Below are 26,070 nucleotides of genomic sequence, written 5' to 3'. Positions count from 1 at the left end.
TGGTTAATTATGATGTGAAATTTACGCATTCCAATGTTTTAATAAGTGTATATTCTTGCTTTTAATCCTTAAAACCCATTTGGAATCAACCTGCAATAAAGAGGGAACTCAACAAAGCTAGTTTCTACTGGTTACTCTTTTCAGTAGACGTCTAATTCAAATTCGTTAGATTCGTCGGTGTAAATTTCAAATGCACCTCATTCATTCTTTAAGCTCAAGACGCTTTTCAAAACATGTTGCTAATTTAATTACGGAGGAAATTTGTAGAGAATAAAATATAATTTGTTAGGTTTATTTAGATTTGACTCTAAAATATACCATGAGGGTTTCTTATTTGTTTTTTTGTTTTGTTTTATAAATTCGTTTAATTAAAACATTCTTGATTACACCGAGCTTGTTACTGTCACGCACTATAAAAATTTGGGCGATCTGATGTCATCACAGCAGAAGCACATGTCTAGTCTGCAAATCACCACACGAAAATGGACCAATTGGCGGGCAGGAAGCGTTTTTGGGGGCGCGACCTGTTCTGTTTACAACTAGACTGCCGACCAGCAAGTGGCATTGCCCAACGAAGAATGTGTGCTTGGAAAAATGTAATCAGACCTAAAGAAATGCACGCAAAAACAATATATAAAAGTCGCATCAGTTTTATTGGTAAGAATTAAATTTGCTGAGCAGTACAGCAAAACAACAGGTACTGTACGTATTACTGTATTAAATAATGTGTTAAATTTGCGTAGGCTAGGCAGTCAAAAGAATCCAGGGCTTTGATAAATTAATTAAATAGCTAGGCCCTGACTACAACAATCTTGTTCAAAATGGGTTCAGTACAAGTTTTACAAACTAAACTGGACGAAAAACTGAACATTGGAGCCGGTCCGGAGGGGTGTTTTGTGAGAGTAGACTGCAACGACATACGATCATGTGAGCCAAGTTCCACAGCGCGCTGTCTGAGATGTTAGTTTGACATGGCTAACTTGTTGCCGTACAACGAGGATTGAACTTCATATTTTCCCACGGCTGTGTATTTTTCCCACGTGCCATGGACGGGGCCGGAAGGGGACCGAAAGTTTGGCTGATTGAGACAACAGTGTCGTAGGGGGTCCGGGGCATGCCCCCGCCAATTTTTTGTGTTCTAGACGCCCGAACATAACATTTGAGGCATTCTGCCGTGGCCGGGCCGGCCCACCCTAAATCCGCCCCTGCGTGCGCTACTAAATTTGGAACTTCCACTTGTGTGGTTGAAATTACTTTAAAATCGGCCTATCCGGACAGGAAAATTCCGTCGATATAGCCGAAATTCGAATTTACAACAATTTACACAGTAATACATAGGAAAGAATTGGGACTTTAAAAAAAATTCGACTGACGCAAATTTTCGACTTAAACAGAGTCGGCTTTGGCGGACTCGACTGTATAAGTAGAGCATCACTTCCATACTCATGCATACACTGGCAAATTACGCACTACACTGTTGGAATAAAAAAAAATAATTGATTTCTTTTGCCATTAGTTAATCATAAGAACTATCATTCATCTGAAAATCGTAACAATAAACTTCCTTTGCAAATTAATAAGAGAAAAATGATAATAAAATAGTGAACTGCAGGTATGATAATTGTGGAAGGGATTTGGCGCAGTGGGAATGGTTTGGTTTCCCAATCTCGAGGTCGGGGTTTCAATCCTTCACTGTTCATTTCGCTTGTTGTTCATTTCCTTGAGCAAGGCACTTTATCTACATTGCTTCAGTTCACCCAGCTGTATCAGCAAATTGCTGGGTTTAACCTGCGGTGGACCAGCATCCCACCCAGGGGGAGTATTATTACTCTGTCATCTGCTTCACATTACAGAAACTGTTGATGCTCCAGCCCCTATGAGCTCTAGTGGCTCAGCAAGGATTTACCTTACTTTATGATAATTAAATAATGTTAAGTGCATAGAATCTATAGATGAGGATGGCAATATGAATATAATACTGTTAATAATTAAGAAAGCTTAGTGGTAAAATGTTTGTATATCAAATTTATTTTTGTTTTCTATTTTATTGGTGGTTGGTACTTTATGTAATTCATTTGAAAAATCACAAGCAATTCAGAGTTTTTTAATTTTATAGTTTTTCTCATTTTTTAGTGGTTTACTTTTTCATTTAGTGATTTAAAATGTATAATTTGAAAAAAATATACTGTGTGTTAACTTAATTATGTGATCCGTCAGACTGAATGTTTTACATGTCTATTTGGAGATAATTTTTATATTTTTTGGTAACATTTTTCAACAATTCATAACTGGGGAGAATTGGTTTATGTTACATTAAATTACATGATAATAACATTGTTGTGTAAATATCAAGTACTGTAGTTAAATTTGGTGGTCACAGAATTTTTTAACTGTCAGTTTTGAAGGGTCGCCTAAAAAGCTGAGGTTAAACAAAATTTATTTATTAGTACTTTTTCAAAAAAGGAATTTTTAAAATATAAGAGGAAAATTTAGAGGACCAAAAAGTAACTTATTGTCAAGTTTTCTATTTACATTACCACAGGAGAATCTACTTTCACTAAAAGGAAGTCATGAAAAAGAGAAAAAAAAGTTAGTCAAGGACTTAGCAGCAGCACGAAAGGAATGCAAGGATAACCTAGCAAAGAGGCATGAAGCACAAGAGGCTTCAAGAAGACTTTCTGCTGCTTTAGAGCAGGCTGTTCAGGCCAAGGTAAACATTCAAGCAGCTTCATTTGGCCTAAAGTATAATTGGCTAGATCATGAGCTAATAGTACCGTAATAATTACGTCGGAACACATCTCTCACATACTGTACCTGATTAATTCAATGGCTAAGACAGAGTTTTAACCAAAGTGGGGTCCAAGGTCCCTGACGGAGTGTCTAATGTCTCCAGCAAGACGCCAGGTCCCTTACAGCAAGTCCACACTTACCTCATGGAAACCCACCTGTTGTGGAGCATGAGCAGAAATGGCACATTCTGACTGTAAAAATGCTTTATCAAACTAATGTTCCCTGATAAAATGATTTATACGTTTTCCCTGGGGGTTCGCTGACAATTGTCCTCTGCCTCCCTGGATACCCTTTTTTGCCGCCACTGGATTCATTATGTAATATAATTTTTGTTTAAGATAAATTTGAAAATCATTTCTTCTTTTCTGTAAATAATAATCTAAACACATTATATATCTTAGCTAGAATTATCAGTTAATTAACAAATGTTGTCATTTTGTTTTTAATTCCAGGCTGAGCTTGCTTTAAACTATGAGGACCTTAGAAACAGCAAACAAAAACTAAACAAACAACTTTCAGAGGTTTGTGTATCTAAACAAATTTTGTTGTTTTTCTTCAAGATTTTCAGGAAATATATACTGTATCGGTTTGCATCTGGAGATACTCACAAATTTTGTTTGAATTTTACTGTTGTTGCAATTTGATGGACACAAATTAATCAAGTTTTTATTAGAATTCTTAACATTGCTATTACATTATTATTATATTATTATTTTTGATTGATGTTGTTCAATTAAATTCTTTGTAATATCAGAGTATATTTGCTACAAATATCATATATCTGTTTAATCATTTCACCTTAAGACAATACAGTACACAACAATGAGTGAAAACAACTGAAGAATGCCTATATACTACAGTACTATACCATTTTTTGTTACAGACAAGGGAAGAGTTAGCAAGAGAATTGGCTTTAAGGAGCAGCTTAGAGGAATCACACAGTGCAATACTTGAGAGACTTCAACATCTGGAGACCATTGTCCAAAAGGAACGAAATGAGGTAGTGAAATGTAGACACAATACTGGTACTGGTACGGGCATTTATAATGCACCTCTTCCTTGCGGTTATAAAGTGCAGTTCCTTTCCCTGGTCATTGGGTCCACATGTTAAGTGTTGCTGCTGGTAATCAGCGCAGGAGCAGGCAACCCCACCAGGTACCCATTTATACTCCTGGGTGGAGAGAAGCAATGCAGATAAAGTGTCTTGCTCAAGGACACAAGCAAAATGCACAGCGAGGGATTGAAACCCCGACCTCGAAGTTTGGAAACCAATCCGTTCCTGGTGCGCCAAACTGCTAACTACTATAAAGAATAATCAACCATACTGAAACAGCATCTGGATTATCATCATCATCATCAGCATCATCATCAATTTATTCATCATCCCCATCAACATCATCATATTCATCAGCAACATCATCATAGTCATCAGTATCATCATCATCATCATTTCTCTTGGAGCCACTGTCTTGGCCGCAGTCTCTGAGCACCCATTCGTCTGTGACAGGGCAAATGTGAAACGTGCTCCATTGTTTGCACCACCTAGGTAGAGGTCTGGGATTGCACCAGAGCAGAGACGTATGGTTGACTTTAAGAGACTGTGCACTGCTTGTCACCACACCTTATTACTACTATATTTATTATTATTTTTGTTTTAAATCCTTTTTAGTTGTTGTTAAGTGCATAAAGGCAGTTTCTTGCAATATGCCCTATATAAATAGCAATTTATTATTATTATTATTTTATTCATCATCATCATCATCATTGAAGCTGAGCAGTTGGCTGCGAGGTATTGTTTCTGCTTCTTGTGCTGAAGACCCTGTTGAAACTTGGTTAGTGCCGGGTTATAATTGGAGTCTGATCGCTCAGCTCCTCGTAAAAACCGTCACATGTGCTGGGTAAGGAACTCGTATTTATCCATTGCATGTTGTAGTTAAGTCTGGTGGCGCTGCAGTGTTCCTGCCGCATGTCTCCCAGAGACTCGAGCCCATATTTCCAGTTTCATAGTTGAATGAGGGCAAATAAAGAATTATTATCATCATCATCATCATCATTTTTCGTTTCGTTCATCATCATTTCTTCAATAATAATTCATAGTCATCTTCGCCGCTGCCTCCACCACCACAGTGTTCTTCCCGGGTAGAAAGCCAAGCATCACTGAAAATGTGGTGTACGTTTTAAGTATTACCAATGTATAAACTGATTTATATTTCTAAGCTCAAAATTGTTATTTTTAATAATTGAAACTAACCAAAGATAATGCTAAGATGCATAATAATAGGTGAAGTTTACTTTTTAAAGTTGATATTAAAAAGTAAACATCTATACATAAACGTCTATAAATATGTAGGCAGACTGATGTTAACATGGATTTTACAGTTAAACAAAATAGATTAGTAATTTTAGAGGATTTGCTTTTCTGTGAAAAAAGATATTAATGATTATGTTTTCTTTGTTGTTTTATTATATTTTAGATGGAGAGCTTTTCTAAAAGCTGTGCTGTTTTGAAAGATGAAGGTATAAAGTTAAATAGAGAGAAGGAATTGATTCAGAATGCCCTTTGTAACTCTAAATTGGAGATCAGTAAGAATCAGTCAATTTACAAATGCATAATGGGCTTGCCATCCCAAAACCGGCGTACTGTCGCTAATTGTTCAACTGAGTAATTAGCATAAGAATGTGGCGGTATTGTATTGTATTGTATATAGTAAGTCAATACAGTAGAAACCCTCATTTACGAACCCCTATTTAACGAATTCCCTGATTTTACGAACGTAAAATAAAGGTGATGACATCATAAATTTTTAAGTTAAAGATTAAAAAAAAAAAAAATCTGCTTGAATTGTAACTGTTATTAGCATGCATACAACACAACACATCATACTATACAGTACTATTTAATTCTCAATTGAAGGAGGCCCTCTAACGGGCCTCTTCAAAGTCAGAGTGGGATCAGAATGCTTAGAAGCTGCCTACTGTAGACCTAGGCCCCCTCAGACTTAGCTGCGTAGGCCTGTAGGCTTAGCCTAGGCCTAGTTTATGCCAGTGTAAGTAGTACTACCAGTGCAAATATATAGGAATTTGGGTCAACCCCGATTTTACGAATACCCGCATTTATGAACGGCTCTGGGCCCATGCCGTACGTAAATGAGGGGTTCTACTGTACCAATAAATGACCTATCATTTTAAAGTTTATAGTGTGGAGAGAATATATAAAAAAGTAAATTTTCTTATTTTGGTCAATGATGGTGGTTTTGGCATGGCAAGCCCCACATGATTTTTATAGCCTCTCGATAGGGTGTAGCTTTTGCACAGGTTTTAGCTTTTTTTTCCACTTCCATTCTGTCGTTTGTAAATTTCTTTTTTTATCTTGAATGCTTAAATTCAGTTTTTCTAATTGGTTTCAAAGTTGGCCTATTGATTTAATACTTAAGTAATTGTTTTTGTCATAATTAACTTTACATATATCTGCTACCAAACAACAATAACAAGATGAAAATTTAGTCTAGGCTTTAAAAACTAAGTATTTTATAAATAAAGAAAAACAAATTGTCTTAATAATGAACTCATCCAATTATCAAGTTCACAGTATGTGTTCTTTAGATACGTGTTGATCTGTCACAGTGATTAATACATGAAATAATTAAAACAACTTATGTGTCATGTCCATATGCACAAGCAAAGTACAGTCCCTTGACATTATAAACACTGCATAGTTTTTTTTTTCATTTTTGTCTGATGTGTACAATACATTTAAAGAATTTTAATTTATTAAAATATGGGGTTTTTTTTAGCTGCCAAGGAAAAGCAAATCATAAAGCAGATTGAAGAGATGCAGGTAATTTGTTTAAAGCATGGTCAGAGCCAGGTGTTGTCACCAATAGTAATACTAGTGAACATGTACACACACACACCCACACACATACACCCATATTGAGTTGGATGGCTAGGCGGTTAAGGCAGGGGCACTGCAACGTACATCCATAATATCACCACTGTTTTGAACGGCACACTTGCCTATGGTTCTGGTGGTGGAATTTGGTGTGTGCACTTTAAAAAAACCCAGTACATCTTTCGAGATGAGTAGGGGGTAACCCCAGTGTGCTGGCCCATTCAGCCTCTGTAGTGGACAGACAAGAGTAGCTAGTTCCAGTTTACCAGGTAGCTCAAACACAAAGAGACCCTTAGAGAAGAAGCAATTTACTGTAAAGAGCTAGTCCACAACTTAACCCTATCGGTATGAAGTGCTATATCTAACTACATTACATTTTGTTACTGCTCCTGGTTGCTCCTCCTGGCTATGTATGTAGATTCCAGATAATCAAATACAATTGCAGAGGTGATAATACTTGTATGTCTAATCATTCATACATTTTCTCATTGAAGGTGTTTCTTACCAATCTTGAGCATTTGAAAAAAGAAAATGAGGCTTTGAAAATACAGCTTGAAGAATTGAGTAAACATACACACAGTATGAAGGTGATATAGTGGTTTGTATCATTGTGTTCAGTAAACCTACACACAGTATGGAGGTGATAGTCGTTTGTCATTGTAAATATACGCACAGTATGAATGGTGATATAGTGGTCTGTATCACTATATACAGTAAACCTACACACGGTATGAAGGTGATAAAATGGTTTGTGTCATTATCTTCAGTAAACCTACACACAGTATGAAGGTATATGGTAGTTTGTATCATTATATATAGTAAACCTACATACAGTATGAAGGTGATATAGTGGTTTGTATCATATACAGTGAACCTACACACAGTATGAAGGTGATACAATGGTTTGTATCATTATATATAGTAAACCTACACACAGTAAATAGGTGATATAGTGGTTTGTTCAATTGTATTCAGTAAACATGCACACATTATTTATAATTGTGTTCAGTAAACATACAGTATGAATGTGATTGTGGTTACTTTGTACCAATGTATTAAGTTGATGATAGGAAAGTTTGCCAAAAGATTTTAACATTAATTTATTTAGAATCTCTAAACAACAATTCTCTACTTTAGGTTGCATTGGAGTCAGCAGAAAAAGAAAAGCAAGGTTTGCTAAGCAGAGTTGAGCAAAGTGAAGCCATTCAAAATGAAGTCGTTGAAAATGAACAAAAGAAATCAAATGATATTATTCAAAATATCAACACTCAACTACAGATGCAGATTGAATTAAAACACCAAATGCAAAAAGAAAGGTAAGACGTTAAAATAGCACTGTTGTTAATTTCCCTTCCATAATCTGAATTGAAGACCAGTGCCAGCCATAGTGCAGGTGGAATGGACAGTATCAGGGGCTGATCCAGAGATGTCCGAAAGGGGGGCCCGGAAGTGGGGCTGATCGAGACAACACTAACCTAGGGGGTCCGGGGAATTCCCCCGCAAAATTTTTGTTTTCTGGACGTCTGAAAATAACCTCTGAGGTGTTTTGGGTGATCAATTTTTTCTTTTTCTTTCTTTTTTTTTTCCTTCACTTTACAAAAGGGGGAGTTGGGGCAGGCCCGGACCCCCTAAGTCCGCCCCTGAGTACACATACCCAATTCCCTGCATGTACAGTATGTACTGTGTAAGCATGCTGGGTGCTGTGTGCATGGCACATTTTTTTTAAAACACTGTACGTTATAACCTGTACAGTATTTAAAAATTAAATTGATGGACTAGAATCTATAGACACAAAGGTCTCCATAGCTCAGCTCACAAATTGTAATTTTCACCACCTGCAGAACTGTGACATGCTGCTCTGTACTATCCTACTGCCATGGGAAAGCTAGGCCAAAATTATAGATGGCCACCATCTAGGGTCTTGTCTAGTTAGCCCTGGAGCTAGCAGTGATAATGTGCCAAACAAATATAAAAAATACACCCCTGGCATTAGACTGAGACTGTGATTACAACAGGAAATAATTACAAATTAGTGCAGTTAGTATTACAGTATGTACAGTAGATTCATCTATCATGGTTTAATAGTATAAATAAATTTTGAACTTTGTATATATTATATTTTCCCTTGTGTGTCATTGTGAACAAGACTACAGTAATCAAATCTCAAAACATAATAAATTACTTGCATATCAACAAAAAAATAAGATTGTATAGTAAAAATAATTATGTTGTGACTTTTTCAGTGAACATCTAAAACTCCTTGTGGAAGAGAATAAAACAAGAAATGATGAGCAAAAGCAAGTACTTGAAGCAAAGATAAAAGATTTGGTATGTCTCAATGTCCGCAATTTACAATGAGAAAATTTTAAACACTGAATAGCAAGATCACCATTTTAAATGTTTTATGTTATATAGTAGAAAAGTTAATTACAGTCAGGCTCTGGAGGGAAAAAAAAATTGTTGATATGTTGTAGAACTGATTTTTCTTAAAGGAAAAAGTTGTTTGAGGAAAGCAGTTCTACAACATATCAAATTGTTTTTTTCTTACGGAGCCTGACTTCAAAACAAATTATTTGTGCAATGTGTCCTACATCTTTTAGGTACAGTACATATAGTCAGTTATTCCTGCTTGGTTATTAATTCATAATTAATAATTTTATTTTCTCAATTAAGATGGATTTCTTCACGGCAGTACATAATGCTTTAGCATCATGCTCCATATTTCATAAAAATTGTTTTCAAGTAAAACAGACCCAAGTATGATATTATTATTAATAAAAATAAAATGGGACCTCATGGGGCTCAACGTTATGTTTGAAATCCAAGATTTGTATATAAATGATTAAGTTTATAGACAAAACAATAGAAAGAACTTCTGTATCTGATGTAAGTGAGCACAATTAAAACAGACCCAAGTGTGATATTATTATTAATAAAAATATTATGGGACCTCATGGGGTTTAATGTTATGGTTGAAATCCAAGATTTGTATCTAAATATAGTTTATAGATGAAACAATAGAAAGAACTACTGTATCTGATGTATAGTGAGCCTGCCTTAAGTGATAAACAGTGTGACTAATATTTGATACCAAGTCAGTTTAAATGTTGGTGCCATGTTGAAAGTATTCAAATATAGTGGTTGAGTACACATGATTATTTACAGGAAAAATCAGTACACCTGGCACAAGAACAGCTTGAAGCAAATCGTAAGGCTAAAGACTTGGCCATTGATGATAAGCAGTCACTTCTTGATGAGGTATGACACAATAATGTACATATATTAACTGCTTTGAATAGAATGATTAAAACTGTAGCCCCCAACTGATTTCAAGACTGTACTATGCAATCACGTATCCGCGAAGACAGACACATACGCTATAGCGCCCCCAGTGGTCAGATGTAATCGCGTACGTCGATATGCTTCACTGCTTTGTTTTGAAAAATGCCGGCGACTGGTGTTTTTGCATGGAATAGGTCGTTTCTTCTTCCAGTTTTTATGATTTTGGTATGGCAATTTTAAGTATCATTTACCGATTTTCATTGATAATATACACAAGTCTAAGTATAAATTAAATATCATTTTAAACTACCAACTTTATGTGGTAAAACCTATACCCTAGGCCTAGATTTTCGCCAAAACGGAAGTGTTAAATAGTATCGAGGAAGTAGTAAACTGTGTATTATTTCTCTTCCGGAGTTATACCAAATGAATTTATTTATATTAGTTTTTAACTACTATCCTGTCGAAGTAATGAGGAAAGACTTGGGAAATAATTAGTGTTTTTTCATAATTCGACTTTATATGTGGGTATGTCAAACCCTTAATTTAGCACATAGGCTAGATTATTATGGCAATTACACAGTATGATATATTTAAATGTTAAGTTAAAGTGTGTTATCTGAATACCAGTTGTTTAAATACTTGAAACAAATTGTTTTGCAGTTTCCTGGAAACACATAAAGAAATATTAAAATCCTTGTGTAGGGTGTTTGGTGTAAAACTCCACAAAGATGGCACAAGGATAAAATCCGTAGAACATTATCAAGAACAGCTTGGTGTTGGCAGAGAGGATGACGACATACATCTTCTATATTTTTGCAATCTCTGCTACATCAAGCTGATAGTGCAAAAAAATGCCACAAGCATAAGGAATGGCCGTCACATAAAAGAGTAGGAAGGTGCGAGATCTGCAAGGACATGTTGAGGAAAGATTAGGATTGAAATAAACTTGGAAAACCAAGATACACGACACACAATGATAAATGATCAAGTAATTTCAGTGATATACAGTATTTGCAATGAGAATCATTAAAAATCACATGACAATACTCAATATAGAAATCACAAAGTGATATTCTCATCATCATTTTGTATTATTCTGTCTTTTACTACAGACTGTAAAGTATCTTAAATTCCCACAAGTCAGGGTTCCCTCGAATGAAGCTTCAAAGAAGACAAAAAAGAACAAATCAGGTCACTTTTTTATATTAATTGTTTTTAGTAGCTTATGCTAAATTATTAGTTGAAACAAAATGCCGGTACTAGCGCAGGCACCAGCTTATAAAGTATTGTTATCTTACAGATTAAGCAATTTAGAACAATGATCAGTGGCCCAAGTAATGATGCTGTTGCTAATGATGCTGTTGCTGAGCAACAGCGTCACAAGCTCCAGAACCTTCAGGACAATTTAAAGTCCATATTAAGAACGCCACTGAAAATGCCATATGGGGATATCTTGTCGAAAAACCATCTGGGATTAGGTGGATCCAAGACAAGGTTATTAAAGAGGTACAGGTATGTACTGTACTGTATAAAATATATCAATCAACACTTCCAACAACACTAAAAATGCAATTGCTCAAATTTAATTTATTTGCATTAATCAGAATTGTACGAAAGCCTATTAGGGCCACTAAAATATATATTTTTATGTCGTAATTACGACTTATTATGTCGAAATTTCGACATACGTATGTCGTAATCACGACTTATGTCGAAATTACGACATACATATATCAAAATTTCGACTTATTATGTCGTAATTTCGACATACGTATGTCAAAATTTCGACACACTAAGTCGTAATTACGACTTACATATGTCAAAATTTCGACATAATAAGTCATATTGTTTCCATTTATTCCATATATTAGAAAATGGAAGGTTGGAACAGGATTTCATGGTGAACAAGGGGGAGAGTATGCATGTGAGAATATCATTCAACTGGTTTACAGGGGAAAGACAACAGATAGGTTGGAATTACTATTTGCGGTAATGAAAAACCACTGGGTGTCTTGTTGTCCATCAACCCTGAAAGCCAGGCCAACCTGCAAGAAAAGTGAAGAATGAAAAAGCTGTTGTGATGGGCATCTTGTACCTTCAATCCTGGAATATAATGTTTGTGCCTCCAACCATGTCTCGATAAAATGCTTCCAGCAACAATTTTTAGCTGTATGTACATCACAATATAGTATATATTGTAAAAGAAGTAAAATTAATCTTTGTATTGTATTCTGCCATTTACTATTTGGCAATCTTTCAAGTCATCATTATTTTGATTTTTTTATGGAAAAATGATTGGGTTCTTTTTTAAATATAAAAAATAGTATTTTTTTTTCATGAGTGCCAGGGCATATAAAAATAGAAATTATTATGAGCCTATTTACTGCTGTACTTTTGAAAATTGATGGAGAAAATAAAAATGTTCTTTATAATTTAAAATAAATACTGCTCTGTGTGTGTGTTTTTCTTTTTTTCTATTTAATGTAATAATTTAACATGCAGTCATTATCAACACCAAAAATCTATGAATTAAAGGTTAAAGAATGCATTTGATTTAATGTACTATAGTACAGTCTATGTGTCTATGTTGTACTACAATATTAATATTAAACACCCTATTTCCTACAATGGTACAACCCAAATTGGTGATCATTGCGTACAAGCGGTCATATTCCATTCCCTAATGTAGGGTACAGAAATATTCATACATTTTTTCGTAAAACTGCATTTAAAACTTAAATATAACTTCACAATTTCAAATACAACAAAAATACCGAATGAAAGTGAAAATTAAACTTACCATCGATGTGTTTAGCCGAGAGATCCATCTTCCCATCACTTCCTGCACATGTGTGCACTGGCCGTTAATTATCAAAGTCCAGGCATATTTCCAAAAAAACGCCAATAACACAATTGTTACTGTGAAGACCATGTTTCCGCTAGTGTAGATTCTAAACTTTCAGGCTGAAATTCTGTGAACCTCAGGCGACTATCTCCAAATTATTTCCCAGTTATAACCTGTGCAATTGTAAGCTCATCCACCTCTATTTGCAGTAACACCATGGTCCATACTAACAAAACTTTTAAAAAGTTATAAAAACAATTTTGAACTTACATTTTTTAGGCTAATTTTGCCTAAAAAATACCTGTTCATAAAGTGCGATTTATTTTTCAAGGAAATTACCTAATTTTAATTTTTTTTTTAAAATAATAAATATTCGTAAAATAAATAACTTGTTGAAAAGCGTAACAGCCATTTATAATTTGGGTAGTAGTAGACTAGTCTATAAATAGTAATACATCAGTTTTTATCTATTTTTTTTGTTGCTCTTCCTAGTGTGATCGCATGTAACAATGGTAATGACAGCCAGCAACATAAGTGCAGGCGTACAAAGGCTATTGATGAAAAACATTGAAATGATGGAATAAGAACTTGGAGGATCGTTTAGCCAATTTCACCATGTTTCATCCATAGCCTTTGTACTTAATGTTACATCATTAACAAAAAGGCGACATGCCTAGGATTTTTGGAAAATGTGTAAAAAATAGAAAGAACATATAATATGCCTACTGCATACATGCAGAAAATAATTAACAAATATAACAGGCGAAAAGCTCATGTGATTTTTTCAAAGTAAAAATTTAACTATCACTAGACCTTGGAATTTGTATTATGATCAATCATATTAATAATTAGTGACAAAACCAAATTTGACCCACAACCCAATTTTCCACGACCTAAAATTGGGTCGCGATCCATTTTACTGACCGCTGGTGTATAACTTTGTATGATATACATGCATCATTGTATGCCACATAACATTAAATACACCGCATAATGTTTATCATGTATAATGCATAACTTCTTATAAACTGTATTTAAACATCATGTATGCTATATGCAACATTATATACATTACATAACATCATGCTGTATGACATTTTTTTACATTGTGTAACTGCATAAAATTGTGTATTGTGTACTGGTATGCCCCAAATCTGTGTATGTTGCTTTATGCTGAATAACATGTATATTGTTTCAAATACAAATTGTGTATAAGCACTATATAAATAATTTATGGGGACTGTTGTTATTTATGGGTCAAAGGTGAATTTAGCAGTGGATGGGATGTCAACTGAACACTCAAGAATGCAACAAGAACTTGAGGAAGCTAAGTTAGAGATTGCAACTATAACAAATGAAAAGTCACAGTTGGAGTTGGAGATGGACAAGCTACTCGACAGAATCAGTGTTTTGGAACAAGAGCAAGTAAATGAGGTTTATTTAACCATTTAAATATGTACTGTCCACTCATGAGCTAAGCAAATTGAACAATTCATTTCCACATTTGTATTGCCTGACTTGAATATTTAAGCTATTTATCAACATACAATTACAAATTTTAATGAGAAAAAATTTTACCCGTCAGTTAATCAAGGTTTCTTTTTTCTGAATCTTTTGACAAATAACCATTAAAAAACAATAAGTTGTTGGCTAATTCATTCAATTCATATTTTTCTTTACATTTCAATTCAATTATAATTTCCTTTTTTTTTTTAAGCTACAAGTGCAATCAAGGTGCAAATTCGCCACAACACAATACAAACATTATTTAGTATCAGGCATGTCACCCAACAACATGGTGATTTTGGGTTACAGCGTCTTTTTACCGAATACTGATTTTAGCAGATCACTTTTCAGGGGAGGTCTGGTTTTAATTAGCTTTCTTACATATTCTATTTTGCTGTGTATAGGTATAACCATGTCAAGGAAACAGATATTAAAATGGTAGTAAGAATATTCAATTTACCTGTATTTGTAGATATGCTCTAGTTGCAGGAGATTTTTTGCCTGCTTGTAGGAGTGCACAGGACACCGTACTGATTTCCAGGAGATTTTTGTGCCTTGCGAAGGCTTGGGAATGCTTGCAGTAATTTAAAGCCCAAATTTTACATTTCTTTATAGCAGTTTACATTTTGATAAGGGTCCCATGATAGCCAGCAAACTGCTATTTTGGGTTGTCCCAGGTATGGAAAGTTGAAAAACAAAATTAGCATGCAGCTCCCTTTCATTGCATCTAAATATTTTTTTACATGTATTGAAATATTGAATAATTGGCAAATGGCATTTCTTTTCAGTCTACACAGAAATCTGTTGAGTGTTCTCTGGCAGAGTTAGTGGACAGTAAGAATCAGCTTGCATATGACAAAGGTCAACTACAAAGCAAACTCTTACACTTACAACAAGAACTCGAGGCAGTTTCCGATGCTAGGTCAGAGGTCACTCATTTAAAAAGAACCAACACTGCACTTCAGAGTAAAGTCAAATCAGTAAGGTTTTTGTGATAAATGATATTGCTGTTGATGTGATTGATATTGTTAACTAACAAATTAGACAATTTAAAGTGGATGAAAAATCCATTTTTAAATAATCTAAAACAATGTTTGAAAAGTTAATTTTATCCTTTTGTAATGATCTGATATTGCTTGTACAGTATTTCCCATTTTGTAAATTAATTTATTTATATGTGTTTTATGTGCTGTAAATTAGTAATTAACTTTTAATTTTTGAAATGAAATTGTCAAAAAAGATGGTTTATTTATATACTGTATATATATTTTAATATACTTGAATGTATTAAGTATTTTTGTACTGTATGTGCTGCCAGGATAGCTCCTTGACAGTAAATGTTGTGTTGATTTTGCACAATCTGGCCAGTCAGCCATACTTTGGTGTTTTACTTGTGAAATAAATGATATGATATGAGAATTTAGCTATCTCACACAAGTATTGACTGACATGTCTGTAGACCCATATCTTTCAATTAAGCTTTCTGTTTTCAATTATTGATGGCAAATATTTATTTGATTTCATATAATATTACTTCTTCATAGTCTGTTAGAAGCCATTAGCGTTTTTAATCAGTAGAGTCAGATCATGTTTTATTCATGCTACTGGAACATGTATCATGCTATATTGGTTTGTCAGCATCTTAACAGGCCACTACACTGGTTTCAAATCTTCCTTTTCTCTTAATTTCCAGCTGAGTTCTGCACTAAGTGTTGTCAACGTGAATCAGAAAATGATAGAAAAGCAACTCAAACAGGTACTCCTATTATTTTCTATTAACTTTACCAACTTGCTATAAATTCAGTAAATAATGAATTATGACTTGTCTAATGTTTAAAAGTGCATTTCATTCATTTTAACATTACCAAAAACAGTAATCAAATATTATGTCATTTTAAATACATTTATATCCAGTGGCGTCACGCTTGGGTACTGATGGGGGTGGAGCACCAGGGCCCTCAGGCACGAGGTGCCCCGACATTGTAGTTTAAAAAGAATATACAGTAATATAAACTATAATACCATAGTTTCAATTCAACGGGGTCCTGATAGTTTCAAACAATAAAAGCTGATTTCTGTTGTTTGACAGTTTCTGATTTTGTGATCAATCTGCTTTGCATTGTAAATACGTTATTAAAACATGGTCTGTTTATTACTAAAATATTCTGTATTTATTTACACCTACATTAGAGTACATAGGCTTACTGTTCCGAAAGATAACCTATGTAATCCATGTTGGTTTTGTCATAAAATTATCTGCAATATGGACCATTCTATGTTCTCTGACAATGCAGTTAACAGTTTATAAATGTCATAAGCTCTGAGTGCGAGGGGGCCTTCACCCACTTGGCTCCCAGGGTCTGGTTGCTCGCTCTGCTTGCAAACTTAACTCTCGCTTTCACTTATTGGGGCCCTCAATAATAGTCACCGCCTGGGCCCCACAAACTCTGTCACGCCAAAGTTTATATCCTCCTATTCATCATCCAATCAAGCATGTACTTTATATTTGCTCTTTTTTCCTGTTTACTTCTGGCCTACATTTATAATGTATTATACTTAGAATATTTATTAAAGTATTAATTTGTCCTTCAATTTAATTTGTGAATGTCATAACAGATTATTATTGTATCAGTCAGTTGTAGCTGGACAAGAAAAAGACATGAAAGTGAACGAGTTGATGAGACGTCAGGATGAAGTCATAGAGGAAAAGCAGAGATATAAAGAACAGCTAAAAACACTAGATCATCAACAACATGAAAATATACAGCACTTGGAAAGCAAACTACACTATGCAAAGCAAAATAATTCCAAGATGGCTGCCACAGTCAAGAGTGTTATGCTATCACACAGCAAACTGCAATTAACACTTGAAAAATTACAAACTGAATTAGGGAAAAAAGATGCAGAAATATCAGCCATTGAATATGAAAAGTAAGATTATCATTTTACATTTCTATAAAAAAGAATAGAAAAATATGCACTTAGTAAAAGGTTGTCAGATCATAATCAATACAAATACGGATCCAGAGATGTCCAAAGGGGGAGGGGGCCGAAAGTTGGGCCGATCGGGACAACACTGCCATAGGAGGTGGGAGGGGGGCATACCCCAGCAAACTTTTTGTTTTATAGACACCCGAAAATAACCTGAGATGTTTTGAGCGATCAATTATTTCTTTTTTCTTTCATTTGTTTTTTACTTTCTAAAAGGGGGGCTGGTGCTCCCATGGGGGCGGGTGATTATATTACTGTCTCTTATACACATCTTTTGTTTAGTGTTTACTCTACTGTTGGTGTGATTCAACAGTGGCGGACCATAGGGTTAATTGCGGGGTATGCTAGGTATTGGCAAGGTCCCCCCACCCCGAAAAAAAATACTCGTCCATCCCCAGTTGCGGCCCCGCCAACAAATCATGCTCTAGTAGTTAAAATCACCTCAAATCACCTTATTTTGCGAGTTATCCCCCTCACATAATCGCCCATCCCCACCTTCCCACCCCCATCAGCTCCCTTCCATTTCAAGATCCCTACACCACTGATGCTAGGGCCTGCTAGTAGAAAAAGTTTGTAAGCCTACTACTATACAGAATCAGATTGTGTCCTATAGTCAAAGTACAAAGGTATGTTATATTTAATACCAGCATAGTTGAAGTATCTTCTCTTCAAAAGAATTCCTATTCCCGTATTTTAACAAATTTCAAATAATACTAATTCCAAATTTCTTCTATACCAGTCATGTATGCAAATTTACTTCAACTTTAATAATCGAGATTAGGCATGTAGATAGAATACCCGATCGGCTGTGGAGGTCCCAATTTGTGAGAAGAAGAGCATGCGCTCATACTCTTGGAAGCACCGCTTCCATTCCAGCGTTAAATTGGCTATTCTGACGCCACCACACGGTTGTCACAATAGCAAATTTTAGCGTTGCAGGGTATGCTCTCATTCCTATTGACCAATTGAATACGTGATTGGCTGATATTGAAAACCAGCCATGCGGAAATTCTAAGCAGCTGCGATAGGCCCGACTGTGACTTATCCTAGATACCAAAGTAGGCCAAACATTTAAAAACTTTGCTATTCCAATGATCTGTAGCAATCCACTCGAAAAAAGTTAAGGTTTATATAGAAGATTCTGACTAAGAAATGTGAAGAAAATGTACTACTATATTTTTTTTAATTTGTTTTAGCCAGGGTATGCACTGCATACCTTGCTTGCCTTGACGGTCCGCCACTGTACTGATTTTTAATATACCCCTTTGGTACTCATTTTTTCCTGTTTTAAAATTTAGAAAGAAATATGAAGAATCATTGCAAATGCTCAGCGGTGACATGCATCTACTGCAAGATCAAATTGTTGCCATGGAAACAAATCAGCTAGATAGAGTGAGTATCATTGTTTATAGGTTCTAGCATAGAGTATAGGAAGGGAAGAGAGCTTAGGTCTGTTTGTAAATATGCCACTTCCCTAGTTACGATGGAAGTCGCCATTGTCATCATTGAAGTGTGCCCTCTGTGCTCAAGGTTAGAGGAAGTCCACCCGCTTCAACAGTGTGATGATAAAAAAATGGTATGATGATGAAAAAGAATTAAATCTACTACCCTCTAAAAAAGTATTGATTGTATCATGTAGAAATTAGATAAAAAACAACCTGTGTACGGTTTACTCGGTAATTGAGAAAGTATACAGACGCAGTGGACATCCTCTCACAGCTGTGTATAAGGGTGTACTGTTCTTTTAAAGCTCAGACAGTGTCGTACGACACAGCCCGATGCAATTTGTTGTCGTGTCGAGCCTGTGTGGGTTAAATGCTGACGCAATAGGACTGTCGGAGATAGTTGCATCAAAGAATATTAAACATGTTTAATCTCTCACGACGACCTAAAGACTGCTCCCGACGATAAATCACGTCGGGCTGTGTCGTACGATGCTATTTGAGTTGGCCGTTACGCTCACAACAAGCGTACTTTGCTGTCTTCCTTTTGTATACTCTGGTTCTAGCTGTCTACATTTTGTTTGCATTGAGTCAATTCTGGCTGTTTGTTTTTTCACAAAGCTTTTCCATAATATTTGTATAATAACAGTGAGTACTGTAATTTTTGGTTACTCACTTTCTCATCTGCTGTAGGTTATCAGGAGTCTCAAGTTGGAAGAAACCACCACCATTTTAAGCATGTTTCTTCCCACCCCTTAAATCCACTCCTGTTGATGATACAGTAGCAAAAAACATGACAACATGCATAAATTTGAGGAAGGTGGGTTAATATCCAAGGGATTTTTTTTTTTGCCAGCAGGAGTGTGGGTGGCTGTCCCGATTTCCAAAAAAATTTGAATTTAGCTAGTGTTGGTTGGTTGAAATATAAATTTATTTCAACAAATATTTTCTTTGTTTTGTTGGTTTTTTATTTTATCATAGGTTACACCATTGAAAACTGAATTAGAAGCTGAAAAAACTGAAAAGCTGAACCTGGTTACATCACTGGATGAATTACAGTCAACCAATCAGGTGCTGCAGAGTATGCTTGAAAAGAAAGAAATGGAACTAGAATCTAAACATCATGAGCTCAGGCAACTTCAACAGACAAGGTGAGGCATTTAATGTTTTATGTGATTATATTATGATGATTGTATTTAGATTTGTAGTTAGATGTTTTCTGTAATTTTTATTGTTACATACAGTATTGAGGGTCCCAAATAATCAGAAGTAGGGCATTCATATATGTTGCATTTGGATGGGTGATTCTATTATTGTTTTGTTGCATTCCATTAAAGGACAAATTTAAAATAATTTTCCAAACTGCCATAGCATACTCAGTTACATAATACCCCATTTCTAAATATACAAATCTTGTGTGTGCTGATGACATATATATATATATGCTTTCAAGTAGATTTGTGATGACATCGCAAATGCATCAAAGTTTAGCGACACGCTGCTGTAACGCATAGGATTAGGATGATCAAATTCTTCGTATTATTGCTGTCTTTGTATTCATTGAATGGCTTGAGTTGAATAAGATCATTATTATTATTATTTTATTTAGCCATCATTAGAAAAATGGCCATCTCATAGGTGCAATGTCTATTCAATGTTGTGTCTTCTTACCCTATTTACATACCATACTTAACCTATTTAAGTTAAGACTATCTCCTTCTAGACCATATTTAAATGTGTGCATCCAATTGCATTCATACCAACAAACGGTTACTAGTTACACCAGTTCTTTTGTTTTTTTTCCCTTTTTTTTTCAAACTTCTGATTCTTTCTTGGTAACAGATTTCCATTAATTAAGACTAATACTGTATTACCATTAATTTGTGTAACTATTTACGTTATTTTAATTTGTTTAATTTCTCAAACCGTATTACTGTGCAGAAGATTTTTGTAACAAAGTTCAATGTCGGAAAATTGTTTTAGGAAAAGAGAAAAAGAAATAGCATCTAAAAATCTGAATACATTGCAAGAAAAAATAGAGAAAATGGAATTGGATGCTGCAGTGGAAAAGGAAAAAGAAAGAAAACAGGCAATAAGGGAAGTGAACAGATTGCGCCAAGCTAATCAGTCGACACTAATTAAGGTAAAGACAGACAACAAAAATAAACTCATCATCATTGTCATCATCTCTATTATTACATCATTATGATTCTCTACAACCAACATATAAATGGAAACATTTTTAATCACAGAATCACTTCATAAAATTACAACAAAGTTCCACATTCACCGAATTTGGCGTGATTGACACCTCGGAAAAGTCTAGACTGAGGTATTATTGCAACAACCCTGGTTTGGCCATTATTTGTTTAGAAGTAGCATTCAACCATGTATTACCATAAGTTCTCGAGTAAGTGCTGCGGCACGTATAAAATTTCTGGAGGCTTTAGTATGGCGCTTATTCGAGAGTGGCACTTATTAAAAAAATATTGGCGTGGCGCTTTTCATGCCCATTCCCAATTCACCTATCTCACCTGTTCCCGTAGTTCGGTACCTATCACAGGCCCTACATATCATCCTAAATAAATATTTAGATAGATATGCTTGTGTCCTCATTTTGTTATTTATTCATTTGAACACTATGTATATTGTATTTAAGACCTGGTTTCTTAAAATTTTTCATTACACACAGGGTAATGTGCTCTCAAGCGCTGTGGCACTTATTCAAAATGGAATCTGGAGTAAGTGCAGCGGCGCTTATTCGAGAGAGGCGCTTAGCAAAAAAAGTATGTGTAGTACGGCGCTTATTCGTGGGCGGCGATTATTTGAGCATTTTCGGTATTGCATAAACTAATGTAAAAGTGTGCAGTAGCCAGCCATCAACATCCAAGTATATTTACAATTTGTGCTTATGCAGATCACAGAATTGACTGCAAGATGTGAACAACAACATATGCAAATACAAGAATTGGAGGAGAAAAATGACAAACAGAAGCAAAGAATCTTGGGACAAAGAACCCAGTTGCAACAATTCCATGATAAAAACAAAGCATCACAAGCCACTAGTGACAGAATTGAGGTATGTATAATTAATGTGTGTGGATCACATTGTTTCATGCAAATTACCAAAAAAAAAAAAATAATAATAAAAATCGTTTTTTTAATGTGACTTTTAGTTCAATTTCTGTCACACAGGCTCAGCGTATAATGTTCAGAATAAGTTTATTAGGTTTCTTAGTCACACTTGTCCCAATTATAATGTCTCTCTTTCTCTTAAAAATTGTAGAATTGTTTTGACATGGTATTTTTGTATAAGTCTTTGAATTCTGTTTATGATTGTCCTCTTATTTCTTTGTTTAATATAAATGTTCCAACTCGTACTCGCAGTAAGTGTTTGCTCCATGTTCCGTACGGTCGTGTTGATTGCACAAAAATGGGTATTTCAGCGGTTACCCAGCGAATTTAATAGTCTGCTTGTTACTTGTGATTTCAATCCCTTTTATGATAGTTTAAATGTTTTTAAAATTAAAATTGTTAAATCTTTGTAAGTGTTTTTTTAACTTTTAACATTATTGTTTACATATATTTTATTACGTTTTGATTCAACTTGTTAGTGGTGGTTAGGGTTAGGGTTATTTTACTTTGTTTTTTTTTCAGCTTTACAGGAGCATGACAATTGAAAATAAAATAAATTAACTTGCCCATTTTGAAGTAACAAAAAGTTATCAACTTGTATTTGGAAATTAGTGTATTTAAAAAATATGTACCCATCATTTTACAGTAAAAATGATGAAAACGCTTACAGTCGTTGGAAGTGGTTTATTGTTTTTTATTATAATTATCCGGTTTAAAAATCAGTGTACACATTTTTTAAATTCAATAATTTCTATACTTATTACTATACTATCTATACTTATATATTACTGCAAAATGAGGAAGTTAATTTTTAAATTATTTTTTTTCAAGGGACAATATATCATTAATATTTATGTGTTCTGTTGTACTGTTTTAATTTTTGTTATACAATATTTAATGCATATTATTCATAACAGTGTCATAATTTTCCTGTACTGTCAGAACCACCATTGAATGTAGTTCCACATAAAAAAAAGCTGACTACTAAGATTAACTTGCAATTAAATATTAGCTGAAAGCTGCCTCTGATCGTTTTATTGTATGTACTATATAAATACGATCAAATGAATGGATGTATGTACGGATGTGGATTGTTACAATATGCATCTATACTTATTATTTATTGTAATTATCATTATTCTTTGTATCTTTATTGCTCAAAATTTAAAATACAATTGCAGCCAGTGGCTGAATTGCTGTATTCTTATTACAGATATAATTTCTGTTATATAGTATCCTTCCGTTTGGTTCTAAAGGCTTTGTAAATACTGTAATACCAATACAAAATTATTTCATTTTGACTTTTAAAGGAATTGAGTGTAGAATTAGAGGAGCTAGAGGAAGTTAGGAACCAATACATGATGAAAAACTCCGAGCAAATGCAAACTATAGCAACATTCCTCGCACAGATTTCAGAACTACAAGCAGAGATGAAGACTGTTGTCCAGGGACAACATGATGTTGAAGAGCGGTTAAGGTACTGTGCTCCTTAAAATTTTTAATAAATTTAACGGCTTCCACAGTCTTATTGTTTGCAATACACTGAATTATTTACCAATTTATGATAGTGGGTATTCCAACAAAAACATACCTGAGAAATCCAGTATTTTACAAAGTAATTCAAGAAAATATGCTTTAATAGTAAAAACTCATCCAAACTTGCTTTGTGGGTATATTTCAACATTTTATTTTATCTAAAGTCATTGCTAAATTTTTCTAAGTGTATTTACTAATTTTGTATTCTGAGAGTGAAATAAATAATGTGATTCTAGGCATAGACGATATATGGTGTATGGTATGGTTTGGAAAACACACTGATGATGACATAATTAATGTCGAAATATTGAATCCCAACACAATGGCGTGCATTTCGATACTCGGAGTATGTATTATACCACTTACACTGTTAACTCTAGTGATAGGTACATAAATCTGGTATATTGTATGGTTTGCCAAACACGCTGTTAAGCCTAGTCATGCGGAACTCATGAAACTTGATGTGTTTGTATCGAACATGACTTAATTTATTTAAAATCATTGGTTGTTATTCATAATAATGACAGGTAGAGTGTGTGTGTGGATAGCTAGTAGGGCTTAAGCCTCAAGAGTAATGATCCAATCACTCAGCCCATAAACGTATAGACCTGTTTAGCCATACCATTACCATTGTACAACAACCATCACAGGCCTAGACCAGCCTGTCATAACTCTTTGAATTTATTGTATAATTGTAAATCGAAGGTATTCTGATGAATCTATGAATCGTTCTTAATGTTCCTAATGTTATAAAAAGTAAAAAGTATCATACCTGCTGATTTCAGTCTTTAGACAAGGTTTTAGAGGACCACTCCATCCAAAACGCTTAAAGTTGTATTACATGGCAGATAGCATTTTGGTATTGCATTTGTACCCACATTATACTATAAATGCAAATTGGTGCATAGAGGAAGAGGGGTTATGTACCTTTCCATCTATCTTGTACCAAGTTGCATGTTCCAGAGTTTAAAATTTTGTGTATTAACTTGGACTTTATCAATGGAATATGTTTTAAAAGATTGTCTGGCAGTTCAGTGACATATGTTTTACATTAACCACATGGAAATTTCAGCAAGATTTTGAGACATCATATTTGGTAACAAATTTGTTGTGTTATATTGCTTCAACAGGAAAAAGGAAGATCAATTGAAAGCAGAAAAAAGATTGAGATTAGACATGACTAATAAATGCAGGCAAATGGAAGAAGAGATTTTGAAACTACAACAAGAAAATGAGCAAGCTAAAGAAGAAATATGGACAATTTCATTACAGGTAATCATCTCCTCTTGATATATACTACACATAAGACCACAATATTTTCACTTGTTGTTAGATCATATATTTTATTCATCAGAAAACTTAGATGCAATGCCTCTAATGCCTCATTGCATCTAAGGCAGAGAAAAATGTGTTTGCCATTAAGTCAAGTGGTGCCTCATTAGTACTAGTATTGTGGGAGTCAGTCAATGGCAAGCTGCGTTTTGTTGATTAGGGAGCAAAGAGCAAACAGGTGTACAGCAACAAGAAGGGGCTATTTTTGAAAATGTCTCTCTTTCCAGTAGCTTAGGGTGAAGCCACTAGAAGTGCATTTTGGACGTTTTAGTGGTGTTTTGATTAATCTTGGACGTCCATTTTAAAGATAAAAAGCAAAAATCGCTGCAACAATCAAAATTTGTTTTATTATATTAAACATTCTAGCCATTTAGAAAATGTAAATATTTTTTGAAATTGCAGAGGAAATTAGGACCCCTGTGGTGTGATGTCAAATTTGAAAATATTTCTACTCTTTTATTTGCATAAAATAAAAAACTAAATTTAATTGAATGTCTGACCCAGTTGCTGTAAACAGACAGCAAAACCTGGCAAGCCCACTGCTACAGTATGTTTGAATCACAGACCTTTGTTGTGTTCTCTGTTATATCTGATAGCTGTCATTTGACATCACCTGATAATGCCTCATTGTTAACAGAATAAAATCTACTTTATTGAAATGGAATAAAAATGATAGTCAGTATTCATTAGCACTCCAAGTCTTATCTATATTGATTAAATCATGTGAGGGATATTAGTGTATGTGTAATAATGCATTCATATTGCGTTGATATTAGGCACGCCAGCAGAGTATGCTATCTACACAACCTAAACGCCATCAGGTATACACAGACCAACTACTATCAGAGTTACAGAAAGAGCGCGACCACTCTCAACTTATGGATAAGAGAATGAAACGGATTATGGTAGGTTGACACCTTGTTGAAAAATAACCCTTTTCATTCCATTACAGTGTAAACCAATCATCCTAACTATTACATCAAACTCACAAACATCTGTCTAACAAGCAGTAGCCTGATATTAACCACTACAGCTCATCAACAAGCATCATAACCAAGGACTTTTAACCATTTTACAAGCATCCTTGTAATGCTATATCTCACCCACAAACATCTTTGTAATTCCATAGCTCACCCACAAGCACCTTGATAATGCCATAGCTCACCCAAAAGCATCTTAGTAATGCCATAGCTCGCATACAAGCTTCTTAATAATGTCATAGGTCACCCACAGGCAGTGGCTTAACAGGCGGGAGGGGGGGCAGGGGGAAGACCCCCACCCCCGGACGGTTTTTACCGAGCTGAACTAGCCGTCGT

At 34.7% G+C, this 26,070-nt stretch overlaps 2 protein-coding genes across 6 annotated transcripts in view; both read left to right on the top strand.

Moving 5' to 3' along the window:
* Window positions 1–26,070, top strand: part of LOC117114221 (coiled-coil domain-containing protein 150-like) — a 32,676-nt gene that overhangs the window by 4,877 nt on the left and 1,729 nt on the right. For 2 of the 4 annotated variants that reach the window (XM_033257823.1, XM_033257824.1), the window contains exons 3-22: window positions 2,543–2,710; window positions 3,243–3,311; window positions 3,674–3,790; window positions 5,265–5,373; window positions 6,585–6,628; window positions 7,177–7,269; window positions 7,820–7,998; window positions 8,926–9,010; window positions 9,848–9,940; window positions 14,076–14,246; window positions 15,107–15,298; window positions 16,012–16,074; window positions 16,951–17,249; window positions 18,608–18,701; window positions 19,733–19,902; window positions 20,735–20,894; window positions 21,669–21,830; window positions 23,197–23,363; window positions 24,553–24,694; window positions 25,531–25,659. In XM_033257823.1, coding sequence (XP_033113714.1) covers window positions 2,543–2,710; window positions 3,243–3,311; window positions 3,674–3,790; window positions 5,265–5,373; window positions 6,585–6,628; window positions 7,177–7,269; window positions 7,820–7,998; window positions 8,926–9,010; window positions 9,848–9,940; window positions 14,076–14,246; window positions 15,107–15,298; window positions 16,012–16,074; window positions 16,951–17,249; window positions 18,608–18,701; window positions 19,733–19,902; window positions 20,735–20,894; window positions 21,669–21,830; window positions 23,197–23,363; window positions 24,553–24,694; window positions 25,531–25,659 — 2,706 coding nt within the window. Of the gene's footprint in view, window positions 1–2,542; window positions 2,711–3,242; window positions 3,312–3,673; window positions 3,791–3,961; window positions 4,689–5,264; window positions 5,374–6,584; window positions 6,629–7,176; window positions 7,270–7,819; window positions 7,999–8,925; window positions 9,011–9,847; window positions 9,941–14,075; window positions 14,247–15,106; window positions 15,299–16,011; window positions 16,075–16,950; window positions 17,250–18,607; window positions 18,702–19,732; window positions 19,903–20,734; window positions 20,895–21,668; window positions 21,831–23,196; window positions 23,364–24,552; window positions 24,695–25,530; window positions 25,660–26,070 lie in introns of those variants that run through there. The other 2 variants (XM_033257825.1, XM_033257826.1) reach the window with 2 other exon arrangements.
* LOC117114222 lies at window positions 9,950–12,920 on the top strand. Of its 2 annotated transcripts, XM_033257828.1 has the most exons (3): window positions 9,950–10,863; window positions 11,080–11,479; window positions 11,839–12,920. In XM_033257828.1, exons 2-3 carry the CDS (start codon window positions 11,286–11,288, stop codon window positions 12,032–12,034), a joined length of 390 nt encoding a protein of 129 aa, XP_033113719.1. In that variant the 5' UTR covers window positions 9,950–10,863; window positions 11,080–11,285; the 3' UTR covers window positions 12,035–12,920. The 2 variants fall into 2 exon arrangements, with proteins under 2 accessions (XP_033113719.1, XP_033113718.1); XM_033257827.1 differs by having other exon boundaries at window positions 9,950–11,479.

Source organism: Anneissia japonica, unplaced genomic scaffold, assembly GCF_011630105.1.
Source record: "Anneissia japonica isolate Jap-2015-1 unplaced genomic scaffold, ASM1163010v1 scaffold1525_len913038_cov183, whole genome shotgun sequence".
In the NCBI taxonomy this organism is placed as follows: Eukaryota; Metazoa; Echinodermata; class Crinoidea; order Comatulida; family Comatulidae; genus Anneissia; species Anneissia japonica.
The sequence above is the reverse complement of the archived record's forward strand: the minus strand, read 5'-3'. Positions and strand labels throughout refer to the sequence as shown.